The following is a 24,769-nucleotide window of genomic DNA, read 5'->3' as shown; positions in this document are numbered from 1 at the left end:
AGATTTTAGAGAGCCTATGAAATGCCAAAGAAGGAGCTCTAGTAGTGTAGTGGTTACAAATTGGGCTGTGAACCTCAGGGTCAGCAGTTTGAAACCAGCTGTTCCACGGGAGAAAAATGAGCTTTCTGCTCCCGTAAAGATTTACAGCCTTGGAAACCCTGTATAGGGTCGCTATGAGTTGGAACCAACTCCACGGCACATAACCACCAACCATTATGAAATTCCAAAAGATGTTTTTTTAAAGATTTTATGTAAATGTGGAACAATGTGCTTTTCTCCTGGGAAGGGCATATAGTTAATCAGATTTGAAAGGGGTCTAGGATTCTAACAGAGGTTAGGAACCCACTGCCTCAGTGTAAAAACATTGTTTGTGTTTACATAATAATCAGTTCTTTAAATTGTTTCAGAGGGAGAGATAGACATTTGTTTTCTTCGTTTTTCTTCCTGGTAACTCTGACCTGCTGTCAACTTCTCCACTGAACTTTCTTATTCAGGCTGACTCCACAAAACAAGCTAAAAATGTTCAGAAAATCGGGGGTTGGTTGAGTGGCCAACAATTCAATATTCATTCATTCATCCAAATGGTTCAGTTTATTTATTGACTGCATTACTTTTTCCTCCCCACAGAAACAGGTGGTAAAATTGGAGGTATATTGCAATAGGCTTATTGTCAGATTGAATTGGGTTGAAATTGTGATTCCACTTGTGACTTAGACAATTCATGTAATCTCTCTGAGACTTAGATTCTTTATACTTGTATGTACAATGGAGATGCCTCAGAAGAAATAGATTGATTGCTAGGGTTATGTGGAGAAAAAAAAAGTAAAAGTAATGAGTGTAAAGCATTTAATATCTTGCACATAGTAAAGATTCAGTAGTATTGCTGTTGTTAGGTGCCATCGAGTCGGTACCGACTCATAGCAACCTTATGCACAGCAGAACAAAACATTGCCCAGTCCTGGGCCAACCTCACTACTGTTGACACACTTGAGTCCATCGATGCTGCCACTTGGCCAGTCAATCTAGTTGGGGGTCTTCCTCTTTTTCTCTGACCCTCCACTTTACCAAACATAATATCCTTCTCCAGCGAATGGTCCCTCCTGACAATATGTCCGAAGTATGAGAGACGAAGTTTGGCCATCCTGGCCTCCAAGGAGCACTCTTGGCTTCACTTCTTCCAGGATGGATGTGTTTGTTCTTTTGGCAGCCCATGGCACTTTCAATATTCTCCTCCAACACCATAACTCAAAGGCATCAATTCTTCTACAGTCTTCCTTATTCACTGTCCAGCTTTCACATGCATGTGAAGTTATTGAAAATAACCATGTCTTGGGTCAGGCATACCTTAGTCCTCAAGCTGACATCTTTGCTCTTTAACACTTTAAAAAGGTCTTGTGCAGAAGATTGGCCTAATGTAATATGTCATTTGATTTCTTGACTGCTGCTTCCATGAGTGTTGATGGTTGATCCAAGAAGAACGAAGTCCTTGACAACTTCAATCTTTTCTCCATTGATAAGAATGTTGTTTATTAGTCCAGTGGTGAGGATGATTTGCTCAGCATACAGGTTGAATAAGAATGGTGAAAGAATACAACCTTGTCACACACCTTTCTTAATTTTAAACCATTCAGTGTTCCCATGTTCTGTTCGAACAACTGCCTCTTGGTCCAGGTACAGATTCCTCATGAGCACAATTAAGTAATATTAGCTAATATTAAAGTGATAGAGTAATTTATTTCTTCATCCAAACATCTCATTGTTAATTGAGTGATGTGCTACAATTAATAGCTAAATTTTGCTAGCTGCCTTGACTTATTAATGTGATTATCTGTTCTGAGGTGTGAATTACTATCCTGAGTTATGTTAGCACACATTACCATTACCAACTTTCTAAGGGTCACATTACTAAAAGAGAAATAGAAAGAGTGGTTTTGGTAGGGTTTGCCATGGGATTGTCAGATGTTCTGTGTAGCTGTTGAGCCATATATATTTTTTCTTGAGATTGTTGCAGTAAGATTGCATGTATTGGGATCCTTCAAATAATAGAGGTTTTACTCAAAATGCCTCAATTCTGGATGCCTTATTGTCCCAGTAGATTTGGGTACCTCACTCATAAGAACCAAAATAAGAGCTGTCTTAAAGTCTGCAGCCTACATGATAGTAGTCTTAAAAGAATCATTCAACTCTTGTGAGGTTGTATTACTTATATTTCCGAAGAGAATTGCTAAGATTTGGTTTTCGAGTTTGGACCTATGCATTCCAATGCATTGATGTCTGGGGCCACTAAATATGAGGGGACTTCAAATAGTTAGTGGAAAAATTCTATTCCATTTTCCCATGAACTTTTTGAAGCCCCTAGTACACCATTTTCAACTTGTTGATGATTGAAATATAAGGATGTTGTAATTCTTTGAATATTTTTTAAAACCTTTTATTTATATTCTGATTATGAGTTTTAAAATTTATATACATACAAAATCAAGTAGTGGAATGAAACAACTGAAGTAATATGAGTTGTTATATTACAACAGGGGAGTGTTCTTTTAATTTCTGAAAATTTTTATTAGTAGTGATTATTATCTTTGGGCAATCAGTAAAACCGTAAAAGAAAATATTCTACTGTTGCCATGTAGTGGAACAGCAGAAAATAGTCTTTAAGCAAGGGATATCAGATTATGAGTGACACCTTAATCTCTGATGATATTTTTAATGCTTATTTGATTATAATAGAATTTGGGAGGACTTCCTATAGTGTTAACTGTCTTCTAATGCTTGAACTCCCCTTTATAGTGGTGGTGATGGTTGTGGTATGCTGTCAAATTGGTTCTGACTCACATTGACCCTTTATAGGGTTTCTGTGGCTATAAATCTTTACAGGAGCAGTGATTGGTAGATTCGAACTGCTGACCTTGTGGTTAGCAGCCCAGCTCATAATCCACTATGCTACCAGGACTCCTTCCATTATAGTTGCTGTTGTTAAGTGCCATCAAGATGGCTCCGACTCATAGCAACCCTGTATAGTATTTCCAAGGAGCAACTGGTGGGTTTGAGCCACTGATCTTGTAGTCCAGTGCTTATCCTACAGACCAGGAGCCCTTCCTTTATAGTATTGCTACATAATCATTTACCAGAATAATTGTAGGTAGTTAATTATTATTCATCTATTATTATGTGCCAAATACCTTGCTAAGCCCTTTATGTACAGTATCACAATTCATCTTTATAACCATGCTTTGAGTTAGGCCAGCATTTCTCAAAGTGTGGTTTATAGACCCCTAGGAGCCCTCAGAATTCTCTTAAGGAGTTCATATAGTTCAAATCTTTCATTATAAGATGTTATTTGCCCTTTTACCTTTGTTTAAATTGATTGGAACACAAATCAAGGCAGTGGCATTAAACTGTACCCAGTAGTCAGCATATTCTTCAACATGCAGTTATATTTAAAATAAAGTACAGTTCATATAAGAATTTCTTTGATGAGAAAGTAAAAGTTAATTTTTATTAAATCTTAAATACCAAACCCACTGCCATAGAGTCAATTCTGACACAGTGACGTTAGACAGAGTTTCTGAGACTGTAAGTCTGCATGGGAGCAGACAGCCTCATCTCTCTCCCATGGAGTGGCTGGGGGGTTTGAATCACTGATCTTTCAATTAGCAGCCCAGCACCTAACCCATAGCACCACCGGTGCTCCTTAAATCTTGAATACATTTCTGTTTAATATTCTGTGTAATTAAATGGGAAGCACATAGAAAGTGTTTCTGTTTCATACTGAAGCAATAGTTACCTTGAGGAAAAGCACTTGTGTAGTTGGTAGTTGTTTGAGTGTGAGCTGAGTTAGTCACTTTTTTCATGGGACACCATTCTTTAAAAAACTGACTGATAAGCCATTGTTTATCAAACTTCATTTTTGGTAGACATTTTGTTGAAAATCAATGAAGTGAGCATGTACTTTAGAGAAAACCACTGACAGTGTCTGTTGTCAAAGATGAAATTCAGTCTTTCAAGTGAAATAGTAGAATATTGAAAAACTTTTTACTCATCTTTGCCACCATGATCTTAATAGCTTCCAAATACTTTTAAAAAATTTGCTAATAGTTTGGTGGTGATATTAATCAATGTGATATTTATATTTTATAATGAAATGTGTCAGTACTTGGAAGATCTGCATAATTCAGTGAAGTAGGATTTTCCAGCTATAGAACGCATGATTTTATAAAACAAGGCATAGATGAAAGATCCATTTGAAATGTGAGATAAACCTATGGGTTTTCATGTATCAGAGTACAAAAAGTTCATGGATATTTTTTCAGATTTCACAGTGCAACTAATCTTTAAAAAACTGCATTTGCTGATTTTTGGTGTAGTAGTAAAGAACAGTGTTTCTCTGCTATTCATAAGGTTTACAGTGACTAAATATTCAGAAGTAGTTCATCACTTCTTCCTAGTCTGTCGCTCATCTGAAACCTGTCCACCATGGATGACTCTACTGATACTTAAAATACCCATGGCATAGCTTTCAGAATCACAGCAACTCACAAGCCACCACAGTACAACAAACTGACAGACGAGTGGTGGTTATTGAAGGATTCTCTGGGCAAATTATTGAATGATGCAGAAAGTATCAAAAGAAGGTGGAAGGAATACACAGAGTCACTGTACCAAAAGAAAATGGTTGATGTTCAACCGTTTTAAGAGGTAGCATATGATCAAGAGTCAATGATACTGAAGGAAGAAGTCCAACATGCATTGAAGGAATTGGCATGGAATTGGCTCCAAGAATTGATGGAATAAAAATTGAAATCTTTCTACAATGTGAGGCAGCACTGGAGACACTCACTCATTTATGCCAAGAAATTTGGGAGACAACTATCTGGCCAACTGATTGGAAGAAATTTGGAAGACAACTAACTATCTGGCCGTATTTGTGCCCATTCAAAAGAGAGGTGACCCAACGGAATGCAGAAATCATTGGACAATATCTTTGATATCCCACGCTAGTAAAGTTTTAATAAAGGTAATACAGAAACGCTGCAAGCATACATTGACAGAGAACTTCCAGAGGTTCAAGCTGGATTCAGAAGAGGCCTTAAAATGAGGGATATCATTGCTGATGCTCTATGGATCTTGGCTGAAAGCAGAGGATACCAGAAAGATGTTTACCTGTACTTTATTGACTACACAAAGGCTTTCGATTGTGTCGATCATGACAAGCGATGGACAACATTGTGAAATATGAGTATTCCTGAACACTTAATTGTGCTCATGAGGAATCTGTACCTGGACCAAGAGGCAGTTGTTCGAACAGAACATGGGAACACTGAATCTTTTAAAATGAAGAAAGGTGTGCGCAAGGTTGTATTTTTTCATCATACTTATTCAACCTGTATGCTGAGCAAATCATCCTAGAATCTGGGTTACTTGAAGAAAAATGTGGCATCAGGATTGGAGGAAGACTCATTAACAATCTGTGATATACAGATGATACAACCTTACTTGCTGAAAGTGAAGAGAATTACAATATTTACTGATGAAGATCAAAGACCACAGCCTTCAGTATGGTTTGCATCTCAATGTAAAGAAAATCTAAATCCTCACCACTGGACCAATAAACAACATTCTTATCAATGGAGAAAAGATTGAAGTTGTCAAGGACTTCATTCTTCTTGGATCAACACTCATGGAAGCAGCAGTCAAGAAATCAAAGGGCATATTGCATTAGGCCAATCTTCTGCACAAGACCTTTTTAATGTGTTGAAGAGCAAAGATGTCAGCTTGAGTACTAAGGTGCTCCTGACCCCAGCCATGGTATTTTCAATAACCTCATATTCATGCAAATGCTGGACAGTGAATAAGGAAGACCGTAGAAGAATTGATGCTTTTGAGTTATGGTGTTGGACGAGATTATTGAAAATGTCATGGGCTGCCAAAAGAACCAACAGGTCTGTGTTAGAAGAAGTGCAGCCAAGAGTGCTCCTGGGAGGCCAGGATGGCCAAACTTCGTCTCTCATACTTGGGACATATTGTCAGGAGGGAGCAATCGCTGGAGAAGGATATCATATTTCGTAAGGTGGAGGGTCAGAGAAAAAGAGGAAGACCCCCAGAGAGATGGATTAGCCAAGTGGCAGCATCAGTGGGCTCAAGCGTGGCAACAATTGTGAGGTTGGCCCAGGACCGGGCAGTATTTCGTTCTGTTGTACATAGGGTCGCTATTAGTTGGTACCAATTCGATGGCACCTAACAACAACAACAACAACAACAATAAAGAACAGTATTCTTAATTATCAGTCGTTCCTTTCCCAACTACATGCTGTATAAAATCAAATTTTCTTAAGATACTACACCCAAATCAACATATCAAAACAGATTGTGGAAGCAGGTACGAGAATGTTACTGTCTTCTGTTAAGCCATACAATAAAAAAAATTGGCAAATACTTACATATAAAACAGTGTAATTTTCTCACTACATTTTGGGAAAAATACTGTTGCTGTTTTTTAAATAGATTTTTCTTGTCAAAATGTAATGAATTTATTGCCACTTAACGATTTTAAAAAATTTAATTTATAATTTGGTAAATACTGATAGATATAGTTTTCCTGAAGAAAAACTCATTGAAGTTGATGTTAATTGTTTAGAGAATAAAAGGGGGCCCGAAACTAAAAAGTTTGAGAACTACTGAGCTAGGCAGTGGGGCATAATACTTGAAAGCCTGGGCTCTGGAGTCAGTCTCCCTTACTTTGAATTCAGATTGTGTTTCTCATTAGCTGTGTGACTCTTAAATACTTAACTTCTCTAAGCTTCAGTTTTATGAAATTTGAGGGTGATAGTTTTAATTGTGTGTTAAATTAGAAAATTTATTTAAATTACTTAGTACAATGACTGACTAGCATATGAGAGCTCACATATTTTATAGAATAATAATAATTCCTCTCTACATTTACAAGTTAGGTGGATCTGGGTTTGGAAACCCACTCTTTGGAACTTAACAGACTTTAAACCAGAAAAGATAAGACAATCTGAAAGGGCAGGTGGATATTGTCCAGTTGATTTTCTGTTAGATATGTGGATAGAAATTGAGCTATAATAGATCTCCATGACTAGAAAATGTAGAGGTCTGGCATCTTCACATTTATATTGCTCCATTTTGGAAGGTTGACAGTCTTCACAAACAGAAACCTAAACAGATAACTTTAATTATATCCAGTAACATGACATTGTAGCTAATTCATTCATAGACATTTATGCTGAGGCAGAAGTATTTTATTATGCATTGAAAAGTACAGATACTACTTGCTCCCCAGACAAATAGAAGAGAGCATAGGTAGATGGAGCCCTTAGTGGCCCATTGCCCAGACTTTAAAGCTATAATTAAAACAAATTTATCCTGGCAAATCAAGGTTTAAAATGAATTGCCCTGCTTTTATGGGTACTAGAAAGTTATGTAAACTTGTCAGTGAGCCCCCACTTAGCTATTAGAATTCACAGTCCTTAATTAGAAGCTGTAACAAACACTGTTAAAAGACTCATATAACACTGGAACTCACTGTCCTTACCCCACTTGCTTGGAAATAATTAAACACAAAGAAACTTTGTTGTAACTTTTAATGAGCAAGAGCTGATCAGTGTCAAAGCTCCTTGGTTAGGTGCTTTTGGAAGCTGTTGTACGTACAATCAGTAAGTTATTAGATATTATTGAATAAATTTAACACAGCACTCTTAATGGTTTGTTGTTGTTGTTAAAGTGCTGTCAAGTCGGTTCCCACTCATAGCGACTCTGTATAGGGTTTCCGAGGAGCAACTGATGAATTTGAACCTCTCACCTTGTGGTTCAAACCGACCTTACATTCTAGTGCTTATCCCATAGCAATGAGATGGATTGGCCAAGTGGCAGCATCGATGGACTCAAGCATGGCAATGGTAGCGAGGTTGGCCCAGGATTGGGCAGTGTTTTGTTCTGTGCATAAGGTTGCTATGAGTCCGTACTGACTTGATGGCACCTAACAATAACAACCACAAAGCTCTGGTAGCGTAGTGTTTATGAATCGGGCTGCTAATCTCACGGTCAGCAGTTCAAAATTACCAGCTGTTCCTTGGGAGAAAGATGAGGCTTTCTACTCCTGTAAAGATTTACAGCCTTGGAAACCCTGTACAGGGTCGCTATGAGTCGGAGCCAACTCCATGGCACATAACAACAACAACAACAAAAAATCTTTATAGATGCATCCTGCCATACCTTTTTCCTGCAGAGAGGCTAGTGGGATCAAACCACCTAACTTTGTTTAGCAGGTATGTGTTTTAACCACGGTGCCACCAGAGATAGATGTTGTTAGGTGCCATTAAGTCAGTGCCAACCCTATGCACAACAGAACGTAACACTGTCCAGTTCTGTGTCAACCTCACAATCATTGCTACGTTTGAGCCCATTGCTGCTACAACTGTGCCAATCCATCTTGTTGGGGGTCTTCCTCTTTTTCTCCAACCTTCTACTTTACCAAACATGATATCCTTATATATTATATAATGTTGAATAAAATGAGAATTCATGAGACTGGTATAAATAAACAAATGAATAAATAGAAAATTTAATAAAGGTACAGGGTATTTTAAAGGTTTCAAAATACATCCCACACAGAAGAGTTTAACAGAGAAGTCTGGCAGACATCAGTAGTCAAAGTACACATGAATCAGTGATGAAACTAATTGAAACTGATAGGATGCACTGAGAACACAGTGCCACTTCTGATATTCCTGTCAAAGAGGCATAACCTGAATCAATTCCTGGGGAAATATCAGACCCAAATTGAGGGACATTCTATAGAACAACTGGTCTATAATCTTCAAATGGTCATGGTATGAAAGTCAAAGATGAAGGCCCTGCTTGTGGCACTGCAGACTAATGCACTGGACTACAAGGTTGATTTGAACCTCAGAGTCAGCAGTTTAAGCTCACCAGCCGCTCCTTAGAAACCCTATACAGGGTCGCTATGAGTTGGAACCGACACCACAGAATTTAACAACAAAGAGGCATGAGTTCATGCTAAACTGGAGCTTCTGTTATGAAGAACATTTTTGACCAATTGGCTAAACTTGAATGGAGCCTGAGGATTAGATGACAGCGATGTATCGGTTAATCAGTTGAAGATGGCCAGGACCTGGCAACGTTTCATTTTGTTGTGCATGGCGCCACTGTGAATTGGCGTAGCACCTAATAACAATGTATCAATGTTTATTTATTTGTTTTCATGGTTTCCTGTATAACCTCAACACAAGGGTATTGACAGACAACATACCCTCAAATGGTTCAGGAAAAATTCTTTATATTGTATATAACTTCTAAATTTAATGGTGTTTCATAATTTTTTAAATTACAGTGAAACCTGTGAGAGCAGAATCAATGGGGCTGCCTTGTTTTTTCTAGGGCTTGCAACTTTTCTGCCTTTGACAGGGTGCAGCCTTACCACTTTTCTATTAGTAGAAAATATTTGACAGGATTCTTTGACATGTTTCTGTCCTACACTGGTTCTGGCTTTTGCAGGTTTTACTGTATGTTGTTGTTGTTGTTAAGTGCTGGCAAGTTGGTTCTGCCTCATAGCAACCTTGTATAGGTTTTCTGAGGAGCCACTGGTGGATTTGAACTGCTGACCTTGTGGTTTGAAGTCCAGTGCTGATCCCATAGCGCTGTACCAGGAGTCCTTTTTACTGTATACATTGTTGTTGTTATTGAGTGCCATCCAGTTGGTTACAACCTTAGCAACCCTGTATAGGGTTTCCAAGGAGCAGCTGGTGAACTGGAACCAGTGAGCTTGAACTGCCGACCTTGCAGTTCAAATCAACTTTGTAGTCCAGCACATTAACCCACAGTGCCACACCAGGACTCCTTTTACTGTATTTAAAAATTTTTAAATGTAAACATCAGTCAGTCTTCAAATATAAATATTGTTTTCAACTACAAAGAAAACCATAGCTTTAAAATTAAAGATCTTCTTACCATCTGCCATTAATTTTAAAACATGATTATATAAGTACTTAGCTATATAATTGAAATAAAAAACTGTGTTCAAATTGATTGACCTACTAATGTCTCTTCTGTTTCTTTGATAATATTGTAAATTGGAGAAATGAGATAGGAAAATTTTTGTCATGATTGCTTCATTAACTGCTTCAAAATTTGCTTTCCAACTTAAAGTGATCCTGATTCGTTTTTCTTTATTACGAGCTGTGTGTAGAGGGACTAGTAGACTATCAGAAAGCTAAGGTTGCTTTAATAATAGCATTTACAATTATGCTTATTGGACTCAGGCATAGTAACAATTGTGAGGTTAGTGCAGGACTGGAGAGTGTTTTGTTCTGCTGTACGTAGGTTTGCTCTGAGTCGGAACCAACTCGTTGGCACCTAACAACAACATAATTTGTAAAGCAGTTTTACAACCATTATCTCATTTGATTTTAATAGTCACAGTCATTCATTCAGCAAAGACAAAGACATAAAAAACTGCCTATCATAGTCTCTAGGAGTAGATACAATAATTCTTACTGTATAGTAAAGAGATTGAAGATCACTACTGTTCAAGGACAGAAACCAGGATTCCACCCTGAGTGGAATTTCAGCTGATTTCAGCCTGCTACCTCAAACTAGGAATCATAACCTACCAGTGATCTTGTGATCCCTCAGGCCTGCAATGTCTTTGTCAGCAATGTGAAAGTATTGGACTCCATAATATAATCTTCACTCTTCATTCCAGCTTTGAAATCCTAAAATTCATTCTATCGATAATACTAACAAAAAGCATAAAATAGCTGGAAGTAACCTTAACTACAATGATATACAATTTATGTGAAAAAAAAAAACTTACCTGTGATGTTATTTAATGGCTCAATTTACAGAACTACATATAGATTAATTTTCCCATTCTCCCCACCCCCCATCTTCAGTTTCAAGTCCATTAATGAATAAAATTAAGGTGTGATGCATTAGAAATTGTGAAAGAAGTTTATTGAGAGTGGTTAACTCATTAACAAATCTGCAGCCTCTCTCAGGAGATTTTTTTTTTTGGTCCCAAGAAACCTTTGTTCTTTTTAATGAGAGTAAAGACAGATGGGTTTGGAAGTGACTTCTTGTTAAATGAGAGACACTACTGCTTCATATAGTTTGAGGCAGTCCTGTGGGAAACAGGCATTTACATGGTTTTTCTCTGAGGATGTAGCTGCATTATTGTTACCATGAAGTTATACAAGGGAACTTCAAAAAGTATGTGGAAAGTGGAATTAAAAGGTAATGAAATTTGTCCATGAATTTTCTGAAGCCCCCTCGTATTTGGTTGGCCTGAACCATGCTGCACTAGGAGTGATATCTTTATTTTGAAAGCTCAGCATAAAACCAGTGTTGGATAACCCAATAAACAAGGTGAACCCAGGCTTACTTCTGTATGTTTATTAATCTGTAGTAAAGAGTTTCACGTGTTTTTCACTACATCAGCGATGTGGTAAAATTGTTTACTACAGATTAGTAAATACAAATAAACTAGTTCACAGCCATGTTATTGGGTAATCTTTCCCTGATTAGCAACTCATGAGCATTTTTCAAAAGGAAGGAAACATATAGAGAAGAAAAGACTATCACAGTGAATGTTTAGACAGTGAGATTGATTGTTTTCAAACAAATCTAATTCATTAAGTGCCTGGTAATAAATACATCTTACTCCTAGTAACAGAGAAAGCAACCCCATTATATGTGTGCTTCTATTAACCAAATTGTTTTGTTTATATCAGTGGACAGGACACCATCTGTTACCAGAAATTTTCTTTTCATCATGCCTGTCTCCATTAAGAGACCCCAGTTAAATAACTTCAGCTGCCCCCTGTTTAATTTCCATAATAATTCAATTCAGGATTATGGAGAGAAAAAGGCAACTAAGAGGATATTGTAAATTGCACCATGCCCTCAGAGGATTTAATCTGGTCACCTTCTTAGCAAGAAAAATTAGTGGGAGGGGATTGTGTGTGTTGGAGAAGGCAGCTGAAAAGAGGAAGGGGCAAAATTGACAGTAAAAGGAGGTAGGCTTAAAGAAATTGTTTAAATAGAACTTAAAAAAAAAACATGTGTTTTTTTTCCAGATTAAGTTTTTAATGACTTTATTTCCCAAATATCTTTTTTTCTAAGCTATATATCAGTTATATAGGTGCATATAATGAATGATGGGAGTGCTGGTGTGGCGCTGTAGGATAAGCACTGGACGGTTCAAGGTTGATAATTCAAACTCACCAGTGGGTCTTTAGAAACCCTATACAGGGTTACTATGAGTCAGAACTGGCTCAGTAGCACTTAACAACAATGAACGATAAGGGAGATGAGATTATGGAATATATCTTACATCTATCTATCTATCTATAGATGTATAGAAATAGATACGGGGCTCTGGTAGCATAGTAGTTACACATCAGGCTGTGAACCTCAAGTTCGGCAGTTCAAAACTACCAGCTGTTCCACGGGAGAAAGATGAAGCTTTCTACTCCCATAAAGACTACAGCCTCGGAAGGCCTGTGCAGGGTTGCTATGGGTCAGAACTGACTCCACGGCATACCACACCACCAGGTGTTTTAAAAAAGTATAATTAATAAACAGATGTTATTGCTATACATGTTAACACTGTGACACTGAAAGAGTTTATTGTTTTTGTTCCCTCAAAGGTCCATGACTCCAGCTCAGGCTGACCTGGAATTTCTTGAGAATGCCAAAAAGTTGTCTATGTATGGAGTTGATCTTCATAAAGCAAAGGTAATGATAACTTTGGGCTATATTAACATGTATGCATCCAAACCAAATTCTACTGCCATTGAGTTGATTCTGACTTATAGTGACCATATTCAGGATTTCTAGGACTGTAAATCTATATGGGAGCCAACAACCTCATCTTTCACCCGTGGAGTGGCTGGTGGGTTTTAACCATTTACCTTGTTTTTAGCAACACAGTATCTAACCCACAGCACCACCAGAGCACCTTAATGTATCAGACCTGTGTTATACAAGGGGGCTTCAAAAAGTTCATCAAAAAATAGAATGAAAAGATAATGAAATATTTCCATAAGCTTTATGAAGCCCTTCTATATATACTACTTCTGTGAAAGCTGGACAGTGAATAAGGAATAAGGAAGGCCATAGAAGAATTGATGTATTTGAGTTATGGTGTTGGAGAAGAATATTAAAAGTACCATAGACTACTAGAAGAACAAACAAATCTGTGTTGGAAGTACAGCCCGAATGTTCCTTAAACCCAGAGTGGCAAGACTTCATCTTTCTTACTTCAGATATATTATCAGGAGGGACCAGTCCCTGGAGAAGGACACCATGCTAAATAAAGTGGAGGGTTAGTAAAAAAGAGGAAGACCCCCCAACAAGATCAGTTGGCACAGTGGCAGTAGCAATATGCTCAAGCGTAGCAACAATTGTGAGGACGGCTCATAACCAGGCAGGGTTTCATTCTTTTGTGCATAAGGTCACTATGAGTCAGAACCAACTCAAAGGCACCTACCAACAACAACAGCATGATACTTTTGGTGTGATGCTGTAGGACAAGCACTGGACTGCTAACTGCAAATCCACCAGTCATTCCTTTCAATCCCTATATAGGGTTACTGTGAATCAGAACCAACTTGACAGCACTTAACAATAATATAATACTTACCAGCCTTTATCTAGAGTATAAAAAAAAAAAAAAAATTCAAAAGAATAGTAGTTCTTGTTAGCTATTAAAAGTGTATCAATTGAATTTGGTCCCTTAGCAATTCCATCATCATAATGAAGTTTTATATCAAACCATTGTAAGTATCAAAAGATACAGCCCCCAGAGCAAAAGAAATGATATTTTCCTAAAGTGATAAGATCTTTGGACACAGTTAAGATTTGAAAATGTCAAGTAGTATGCCTCACAGAGACCATTACCTGTATCAGAATCATTGGAAGTATTTATTAAATATTACCTGTTTCTGAGCTCCTGTCCAGATTTTCTGTCTAAGTCAGAAAAGGAGAGACTTTAGAGTCTCCACATATAATGACCATACCAGATAATTTTTATTCACCTGAATTTGAGAACCATTGGCCTTGTGGTTCTTAATATATGGGCTCTAAAACAATGGCATTTAGCATCACTTCAGCAGTTCGAATTCACCCAGTGGCTCTTTAGAGGAAAGACCTTAGTATCTGTTTCTGTAAAGATTACAGCCAAAAAAACCCCATGGGACGATTCTACTCTGTCATGTGGGGGTCACTGAGTTGGAAATCCATATGATAGCATATAACAAAGTAGTGGTGGGTGTGAAAGTTGGACAGTGAATAAGGAAGATCCTAGAATTGATGCATTTGAGTTATGGTATTGGAGAAGAATATTAAAGGCACCATGGACTGCCAGAAGAACAAATTTGTGTTGGAAGAAATACAGCCATAAAGCTCCTTAGAAGCCAAGATGGCCATACTTCATCTCTCATACTTCAGACATATTATCAGGAGGGACCAATCCCTGGAGAAGGACATCATGCTTGGAAAAATGGAGGGTCAGCAAAAAAGAGGGTGACCCCCAATAAGATAAATTGGCACAATAGCAGTGGCAGTGGACACAAGCATAGCAGCAATTGTGAGGATGGCGCAGGACCGGGCAGTGTTCGTTCTATTGGACCTAGAGTCACTATGAGTTGGAACCCACTCAACTGTACCTAAAAACAATAGTGACACAAAGGGCCCTGGTGTGGTGCTGTAGGATAAGCACTGGACTGTTAACAGCAAGGTCATCCAGGTTCAGGCAGTGTTTCGTTCTGTTGTACATAGGGTCGCTGTGAGTCAGAATCAACAGCACTTAACAACAACTAAAGAGGGTGGGTAAGGGATAGAATTTTACGTTTTATTTTACTTGTTTTCTACATGCATTTATTATTTCTACATGCATTTATTATTTTTGTGATGTTTAAGTATTTTTAAAAATAACACATTTCTTTTCATTGGAAAGTATAGAAAATTAAAATAGAAATTTTCTCATAATAATACCACAAGATACTATTGTTAACATTTTTATATGTTCATCTTATTTCTTTGTTTATTTTTTATATTGTAAAGATAAAATTGTACATGTAATTATGTCATTTATTTTACTTAGTGATTATATCTAGTTTTTTACTCAACATTTTGGATATTTTCATGTATAAAGCTTTGTAATTTGATTTATTCCCTTGGAAGATATTACAGAACTACAACTAATAAATCAAATTTGGACATTTTAAAGACATTTGTGATCGGTAATAGCATTGATTTTTTATAAAATATTGTGTAATAACAAAATTATTGCATAGGATTCTAATAATTGGCACCAATCTGTTGAACATTTTGCTGACGATGCAAATGCGAATGTTTTCCTCTTTCAGGATCTCGAGGGAGTGGATATCATCCTGGGTGTCTGCTCTAGTGGCCTTCTGGTTTACAAAGATAAGCTGAGAATTAACCGATTCCCCTGGCCCAAAGTGCTAAAGATTTCATACAAACGGAGCAGCTTTTTCATAAAGATTCGACCTGGAGAGGTATAGAATCCTTGTTTCTTCCTCCTGAATCAAGCACAGACCAGATCTAAAACATGTCTTCATTCCTTGTTACAACACAGAGGCTTTTATAACCAACTATGCCCACATAGTTGGCTGATAATTCTGTTTTCTTAATCAGTCTTATGATGCTTCTTTTCCTAACTACTGGTCTTCTAGATATTTCTCTTCCTGTAAGTAAGCAAATATACCGTGACCAAAAGTGAAATTTGGAATTATAAATTTGTTCCTTGTTTACTCCAGATAAAACTTTATAGAAATATGTTTTCAAATTGACTAGCAGAAGATTTTAAAACTACTTCTGAGGCAAAACAACTCCTATTTTATGTCATCAACCCATTACCTCATGTTGTTGTTATTGTTTTAAGTGCTATAGAGTCGGTTCCAACTCATATCAACCCTGTATAGGTTTTCCAAAGAGAAGCTGGTGGGTTTGAACAGCTGACCTTACAGTTAGCAATCTAGTGCTTATCTTACAGCACCACACCAGGACCTTTTACTTCATATAATTAACATTTATTTATATACATAGCATTTAATAATTACTGAGAATGTGTTTTTTGGCCAAGTTGTCATTTTTATAGAATTGGATATTCACCTTTATGCCAGATAACTCCATTATTTATTAACCTGTGATCGAGTTACAGAGTATACTAATGCTGGCCAAATTTGACTCGTCATAAAAGAGTTGTCACGGTATAGTGGAAATTTGTCTAAGTAGGCTTCAAATAATAAAAAAAAAAAGTTCTAACTCCTGCTCTTCACTTACTAAGCAAAAGACTTGGACACATCTAAGACTCACCTTTCTTATCTTTCTAGTGGGATATTTCCTCCCTCACAGTTGAATTGAGGAACAAATACAATAATAAGATCTTTAAATAGGAAAGCAACATATTCATGTAAGGTGGCTTTTTTGTGTATATATCACCATCTGCTGGTAAAACATGGCTCACTATTTGAGCATGAAAATACTAGATGTGTAGCCTTAATATCTTTGGATAAAGAGTGGTTGTCAAAGTATTTATTTAGTAACAAAATTGTTTAACTGTGCCTAGCACAGAGTAATCACAGTCTTCTATCAAGGAGCATCAAATTTAAGAGTCATTCAGTAAACAAATATTGGGAGTTTTCCTTGTGCCACTGGACAATATTCTAGGTGTTAAGAATATAGCAGTTAAAGAGGCCCATCTTCCAATAATCTTATGTTTTAATAAAGGTAATAAATAAATAATAATAAATAAGAATGGGGCAGGCCTTGTTTTTTTGGGTTTTTTTCAGGCCTTGGTTTTTGAAAATGTCAACTACATTACATATAACTAAAATTTCAAAATTCCTATTTAAGAAAGCAGCAGTATGATTTTTAGAGGTAGAATATTGTTGTTCTTGTTGTTGTTAAGTGCTAGCAAGTCAGTTCCAATTCATAGCAACCCTGTAAAGGGTTTCCAAGGCAGTAACTTTTTGTGGGAGCAGAAGTCTCCTATGGAGTGGCTGGTATGCTTGAACCGCCAACATTGTGCTTCACTTATCCTACAGAGCCACCATGCTACCCAGACAATAGTATAGGACATGACTTAGAGGTAGTATAAATCCCATTGCCATCAAGTAAATTCTCTCTTATACTGACTCTCTATAGGCTTTCCAAGGCTGTAAATCTTTATGAACAGAAAGCCTCATTTTTCTCGTATGGAGGGGCTAGTGCGTGTGAACTGCCAATCTTGTGATTATCCATCCAGTGCTTATCCTACAGTGCCACCAAGAGAGGTAGTATGTTGTTGTTGTTGTTAAGTGCCATCAAGTTGGCTCCAACTCATAGTGAACCTGTATAGGGTTTCCAAAGAGCAGCTGGTGAGCTTGAACTGCTAACCTTGCAGTTCAAACCAACTTTGAAGTCTAGCACATTAACCCACAATGCCACACCAGGACTCCAGGAGAAGCAGTGTAGTAGTAAAAGTAGTAAAAAGTGGTTCTGTCACTTAATAGATATGACACTGAGCAAATAACTCCCATGACTTCAGTTTTTTCACCTGTAAAAATACAGATGATGCTACAGAATTTGAAGTCTTGGTATGATGCCATAGGTAGGATAAGCACTGAACTGCTAACCTCAAGGTTGGCAGTTCAAACCCACCAGTCACTCCATAGAAACCCTATACAGTTTCACTGTGAGTCAGAACCAATTTGACAGCGCTTAACAACAACAGTAACAACCTATGAGGGTAAGTTAAAAATGATCAGCACTGTGGCTGTAGAATTTATTTTAATCAACTTTTAGAAAAGAACAAAAACATTTTTTGACATAATCTCCTTGCTTTTCAATATACTTTGTCCATCTGTCAACAAGCTCTCATGTTCCCTTATTAAAAAATGTTTTAGCCTAGCTGTGAACCACAATTGCACTGTTGACTTCGCTTCTTCATCAGAGGTGAATCTTCATCCTTGAAGGGCTGCTTTCATGGGACCAAATAGTTGAAAGTCTGGTGGAGCAAGATCAGGACTATAGGAAGGATGCTTTAACACCTCAAAATGAAGTTTTTGCAGAGTGTCAACAGTGTGGGCAGAGTTGTGTAGACGTGCATTGTCATGCAAGATCACAATGCCATTGGATAGCAGTCCCCTGCGTTTAATCTGAAGTTTAGGCTTCAGCTCTTCAGTGAGCATCTCATTCACTGTAGATTGTTGAACCTTTTTCCTGATAATGTTCCAATACTGGCCCTTGAAAATCCCAGAAAACTGTAAGCCTCAGTCTTCCAGCTGATGGTTGACTTTTGAACCATTTCTTGGTTGGTGATTGAGGATGTTTCCATTCTATACTCTGTCATTTACTCTCAGGCTCTTAGTGATATTCATCCATGTCTCATCATCAGTGACGATTTTTTAAAAGAAACTTTTACCTTCCTTTGAGTATTGGTCCAAATTTTGTTTGCCGATGTCCACATTCACTCCTGCACAGCAGTGACCTTGAGTGAAAAGCACTGATAAGACAGTGGAGCCAACAGAATTTTTAAGATCAGTGGAGTGCAGGTAATATTTGACTCACCTTCATATATCTTAGTTTACTAATGGTAATGTTGTTGTTGTTGTTGGGTGCCATCGAGTCGGTACCGACTCATAGTGACCTTAAATATCAGTCTCCTTTCTGTTTTATAAAGTATGTCTAAAGAATCCTAGTGTGAAGCTGCAGGATAAGCACTGGACTGCTCATCACAAAGTTGGTGGTTCTAATCACCCAGCTGCTCCTTGTTGTTGTTAAGTGCCATCGAGTCGGTTCTGACCCATAGCGACTCTGTACAGGGTTTCTGAAGCTATAAATCTTTACAGGAGCAGAAAGCCTCATCTTTCTCCTGTGGAGCAGCTGGTAGTTTCAAACTGCTGACCTTAAGATTCGCAGCCCGATTCGTAACCACTACACTACCAGAGCTCCTTAGCCACTCCTTAGAAACCCTATATAGGATTGCTATGCATCGAAACTGACTCAACGTCACTTAACAACAATAAGACAGAGACAAAGAAGTCACAGCAGGCTATGGTTTGGTTCAAAGAGGTACCTAGATATATAATTTTAAAACCTGATTTGAGGCAAAATCTTTAACTCCTATTTACTAATTTTACTGTTGTATAACAATATTGATTAATTGGACAAATCATATGCTATACCACTCCCTGGTGATTTAGTAGCCTAGTGTCCCAAATGCAGACAGTAACTGAGGAAGAACAGTGTCTGGACAATCAAAAGATGACTATAATTCTGACGCAGAAAAATGTCCTTTGTGTTTGTGTTTTCTGCACAAAAATAAGATGCATTCCCTGACTTCTTGCTTTGGAAAAAGACACTGACAGTAAGTGAATTTCTTTTGGTAAGTAGGAAAATATTTCAAAAGATATTTTATTGATATCAAATGATGTAAAGAGAACTGACAACTTTTATTCACAATGACATCTTCTATAGCACCATAATTCTCTGGTATTGTACTACATAGTCAGTACTGTTACCTGAGGGGACTGGAATAATAATTCATGTTTCATGTTTGTGTTTTTATAGCAAGAACAATATGAAAGTACCATTGGATTCAAACTTCCCAGTTACCGAGCAGCTAAGAAATTATGGAAAGTCTGTGTAGAGCATCACACATTTTTCAGGTATTGTTCTCACTTAAGTATTTTTCAAGGTTAAATTATTTATGCTTGTTTCTATTTTAAGCTTCCTATTGAAATTCCATTTTTGTGTGGCTGGCACTCTTTAACTTAGCTCAGGTGAGATCATCTGAAGACAAAATGAATCTATCTTAAGACAAAAAGCATCCTTTAACATTCTCAGAGCTCCTTTCTGCATAAAGTAGAAAAGAAGGTAGAAATGAGGACTAGCACTTTATATTTACTAGGGCCTCTGAGATTGCCCCTCACTATCAAAACCCCAAACCAAACTCATTGTTATCAGATCTATTCCAATTCATAGTGACCCTATAGGGCAGGGTAGAACTGCTCCCTAGGGTTTCCGAGGAGGGAACGGATAGCCTTATTTTTCTCCCACAGAGCATCTAATGAGCTTGAACCAACCTTGTGGTTAGCAGCTCAACATTTAACCCACTATGCCACCAAGCACCTTACTAGCTAGAGCTAAAATCAATCCTACAGGGGAAGATACTCTGACTTACCTCCATACATACCTGCAGGTCTTTTATAATGATGAAAGGTTAAATGAGTGAAGCTGCTTGTTATCTTAATTCTAACCAGCCCCAGAAAGAGAACACAAAGAACCATGTTTGAAGCCCAATTCTATCAGATTCTTAGCAGTCAGAGAAATTTTGTTACCTCTGTTTATCAAGAGGGTACATTATGAACCTTTTGTGTTCATTTATCAAGCATTTTCTATCTGCTTACTCTTGGTGCAGGCACCATACTAGTCATCCAAAATATGAGGTTAAGTCAAAAGTATTGCTAAGAATCATTCCCACACCCTCCACACACAGAGTAGACAGGGATGGGCAACTTGGACATTGGCTACCCAAAATGGGGGGTGGGGGGCTACAAAGGCAAGAAGTGACTGGCTTACAAGCTTTCAAGAGGGAACCTAGATCCAGAGGGCCTGGAGGAAGGTAGAATCTCCAGTGAGTAGTATCCAATCTGTCTAGGCAGGGCTGATGCAATGAAATGCAGATGGGTCTCTTGTGATACAACAGTGAATAATTGTTATCAGGACTGATTGTGAGGGTTGGAAATGTAAAGGTAGACGTTTTATAGCAAGGAGGGAGTGATTAACTTTTCAGTCTAGGAGCGGAGGTCCCTAGGACCATCAAGGGAGAAGAGCAGAGAGCGGGACCCTACCCAGAGAAGCAGTGATGCCTGAAATGGAGCCAGAGATGATGACGTGGAGCGATGGAGCAGCTGGAGACTTTAGATCCAGAGAGGGAGAGCGACTGTGTGCTGAAGACCTGGGGGGTACGGGGGGAAGGATTGCATGGAGGGGATTGTAACCATGGCAATGAGACGATACGATAGAATGAATGTAAAACCAATGTTCTCCCATGTAAACTATCACATAATTCACAATAAATCACTTAAAAAAAAACACAAATTAAATGGGAAAAAAAAAGATTAAAAAAAAAAAAAGTATTGCTATAAAATCATTTCTATCAATACATATATGAAGGAAGTGTTTTCGTCTCACTAATCTTCCTTGAAGGATTAATATCCATGGCATAGATTTCTGTTGTAGCCAGTGTATTTACCTGTAAATGGTATATTTAAATTCTTTGTACCAAAATAAGTGAATATGTTAAAAAAAAAAAAAAATGCTCTATTACATAAAAGAGAGAAAGTAAATATTTGCTGAATTAAAATTAACTATCCCGAAAGGGAGAAATACTCCCTTTTTATAGTATCTTATGTAACAATTTTATGTATTTATTCAACAGACCCACCACTTTTCTTTCAGTTTGTCCTACTGTGGTGACTTGTTTGTTGCTGTGATGTTGAAAGATATGTCACTAGTGTTTTAAATACCAGCAGGGTTCACCCACGGTGCACAGGTTTCAGAGAAGCTTCCAGACTAAGACAGACTAAGAAAAGGAATGGATAGGCAGACCACTTTGAATAGTTAGCCACTGGAAACGTTATGTATAGCAGTGGAACATTGTCTGATACAGGGCTGGATTTTGAATGCCATCTAAACTGAGAGGAGGGTGAACCTCTCAGTTTGAAAGGCTCTCAAAATATTTCTAGGAAAGAGCTACCTCCTCTGATGTGAATGGAGCAGAGCTTTCAGGACATTCATTTGCTGCTGGGAAAGAAGAAATGAGAAGAAACAGCTGCAGATATCCTTTAATAATCAAAATCTGGAATGTATGAATATTGAATGTAGGAAAATTGGAAGTCATCAAAAATGAAATGGACTCTATGAAGATCAATAGCCTGGACATTAGTGAGCAGAAATGGACTGGTATTGGCCATTTTGAATGAGAAAATCATATGGTTTACTATGCCAGGAAAAACAAACTAAAGAGGAATGTCATTGCATTTTCGCTCAAAAAGAGCATTTCAGGATCTATTGTGAAATAAAATGCCATCTGTGATAAGACAATGTTTACAGGCCTATTAGACAGACCAGTTAATATCACTGTTATTCAGATTTATGCACCAACTACTAAACCCAGTGATGATGAAATTGAAGAATTCTACCAACTTCCATTTCTTCAGTCTGAAATTGATCAAACATGCAGTCAAGATAAGTTGATAAGCACTGGAGAGTGGAATGTAAAAGTTGGAAACAAAGAAGAAGGATCAGTAGTTGGATCCTTGCTGATATAAGTAATGCTGTAGATCACATATAGAATTTGGCAAGACCAATGATTTATTCATTACAAATACCTTCTTTCAACAACATAAAAGTAGACAATACACGTGGACATCGCCAGATGGAATATACAGGAGTATATCTGTGGGAAGAGACAATAGAAAAGCTCAATATCATCAGCCAAAATATGACCAGGGGCAGACTGTGGAACAGATCATCAATTGCTCATATGCAAAATCAGGCTGAAGCTGAAGAAAATTAAAACAAGTCCATGAGAGCAAAAACATAATCTTGAGTATATCCCACCTTAATCTAGAACAGATAGGATGATGCATTTGATACTAATGACTGAAAACCAGAAAAGTTGTGGTATGATATCAAGAACATCATACAAGAAGAAAGCAAAAGGTCATTTAAAAGATATGAAAGAAAGAAAACACCAAAATGGATGTCAGAAGAGACTCTGAAACTTGCTCTTGAATGTAGAGAAGCTAGAATGACTGGGAGAAATGATGATGTTAAAAAGCTGAGGAGAAAACTCAAAAGAGCAGTGTGAGAAAATTCAAAAGGGCAGTAAAATAAAGAATGTGCAAAGACCTGGAATTTGAAAACCAAAAAGGAGGAACACATTCAGCATTTCTCAACTGAGAGAACTAAAGAAAAATTTAAACCTTGAATTACAATATTGAAGGATTTTATAGGCAAAGTATTGAATGAAGCAGGAAGCATCAAAAGAAGATAGGAGGAATACACAGTCACTGTACCAAACAGAACTAGTTGATGTTCAACCACTTCAAGAGGCAGCATATAATCAAGAACCGATAGTACTAAAGGAAGAAGTCCAGACAACACTGAAGGCATTCACAACAAACAAGACTCCAGGAATTGATGGAATATATGTTGAAATGTTTCAGAAAATTGATGCAGTGCTGGAGGTGCTCACTCTTTTATGTCAAGATATTTGGAGATAGCTACCTGGCCAAGAGATTGGAAAAGATCCATATTTGTGCCCATTCCAAAAAAAGTGATCCAACAGAATATGGAAATCATCTAACAATATCATTAATATCACATGTAAGTAAAATTTTGCTGAAGATCATTGAAAAATGGTTACAACAGCACATCAACAGGGAGCTGCCAGAAACTTAAGTTAGATTCAGAAGAGGACATGGAACCAACCATGTATTCTGAGTCAGATGGATTTTGACTGAGAGCAGAGAATACCAGAAAGATGTTTAATTATGCTGTATTAACTATACAAAAACATTTGACTGTATGGATCATAACAAACTGTGGATAACATTGCAAAGAATGGATATTCCAGAACACTTTATTGTGCTCATGAGGAAAGATGTGCACCAGGGTTGTATCCTTTCAACATACTTATTCAATCTGTATGCTGAACAAATAATTGAAGAAGGTGGACTGCATGAAGAAGAACATGGCATCAGAATTAGAGGAAGGCTTATCAATAACCTTCAATATGCAGATGACACAACTTTGCTTGCTGGAAGTGAACTTAAAATACTTATTGTTGCAGACCGTGTAAGACTAGTCAGAGGTTTGAGGCCCTCTAGGGCCGAGTGTAACAAATGAGGCCACTGGCAGTTAATGGCAAATTGCTTTCATATTAATATTCAGGTATATATATTAAATTAATACACTGGAGCCTTTGAAAATCCACAGATAAATGTGATATTTTCCTAAAGCCAAGACTAAAGGTTGCAAGGTTAAACCTTTCTCCAAAGGATTAACTAAAAGTATCTTAGCTACTTCTCCGTTCTTTGTTCTATAGACAAAGAACCCATCCTCCCTAATCCCTTTTCCAGGTGCAGCCCATTCACCTGGGCGTCTCCTGCAGAACTCTCAACTTCCCCCAACTGACCTCAGAGGCTATAGATATGTTAATGGGACCTGAGAATCCAAGTTGCTGGCCTGGGATTCGAACCAGTGAAGTACAATGTAAAGTTACCTGAATGTCTGGAAAATTACTGATGTTAGCTATATCCTGTTTTAGTCCCTCCCAGCTTGGTGTGAAACTCCTCCCCTAAATAAAACAGAGGCCCGAGCCTCCCCAGGGGTGCATTACTGGTTGGCAGGCATGGAGTAAAGATCAGTGCATTACTGGTTGGCAGGCATGGAGTAAAGATCAGTGCATTACTGGTTGGAAGGCATGGAGTAAAGATTGAGGTGCTTTACGGATTGGAAGGCATGCATTAAATATTGCAGGGCAGTGAGTCGCTGCCTGCAGAGGCCATGATGCCTGTAGTTCCAAGCCTGCCCACCAGTGATGTATCCACCCTGGCTTTGGGGTGCCTCATTGTCTCCCTTCTTCTGTTTCTCTGTGTATTCTTTCGCTATCCCTATCGCCGCTGGATCTCCCCTCCTCGTGAACCAA

General features: G+C 37.7%; 1 protein-coding gene across 6 annotated transcripts in view; it reads left to right on the top strand.

The window, feature by feature from the left end:
* Positions 1-24,769, top strand: part of EPB41 (erythrocyte membrane protein band 4.1 (elliptocytosis 1, RH-linked)) — a 256,505-nt gene that overhangs the window by 156,710 nt on the left and 75,026 nt on the right. For all 6 annotated transcript variants that reach the window (XM_006862207.1, XM_006862203.1, XM_006862206.1 and 3 more), the window contains 3 exons: positions 12,690-12,777; positions 15,411-15,563; positions 19,621-19,718. In XM_006862207.1, coding sequence (XP_006862269.1) covers positions 12,690-12,777; positions 15,411-15,563; positions 19,621-19,718 — 339 coding nt within the window. The remainder of the gene's footprint in view (positions 1-12,689; positions 12,778-15,410; positions 15,564-19,620; positions 19,719-24,769) is intronic.

Source organism: Chrysochloris asiatica, unplaced genomic scaffold (assembly GCF_000296735.1).
Source record: "Chrysochloris asiatica unplaced genomic scaffold, ChrAsi1.0 scaffold00047, whole genome shotgun sequence".
NCBI classification, from domain to species: Eukaryota; Metazoa; Chordata; class Mammalia; order Afrosoricida; family Chrysochloridae; genus Chrysochloris; species Chrysochloris asiatica.
Note: the sequence above shows the minus strand (reverse complement) of the source record. Positions and strands in the feature narration are given on the sequence as shown.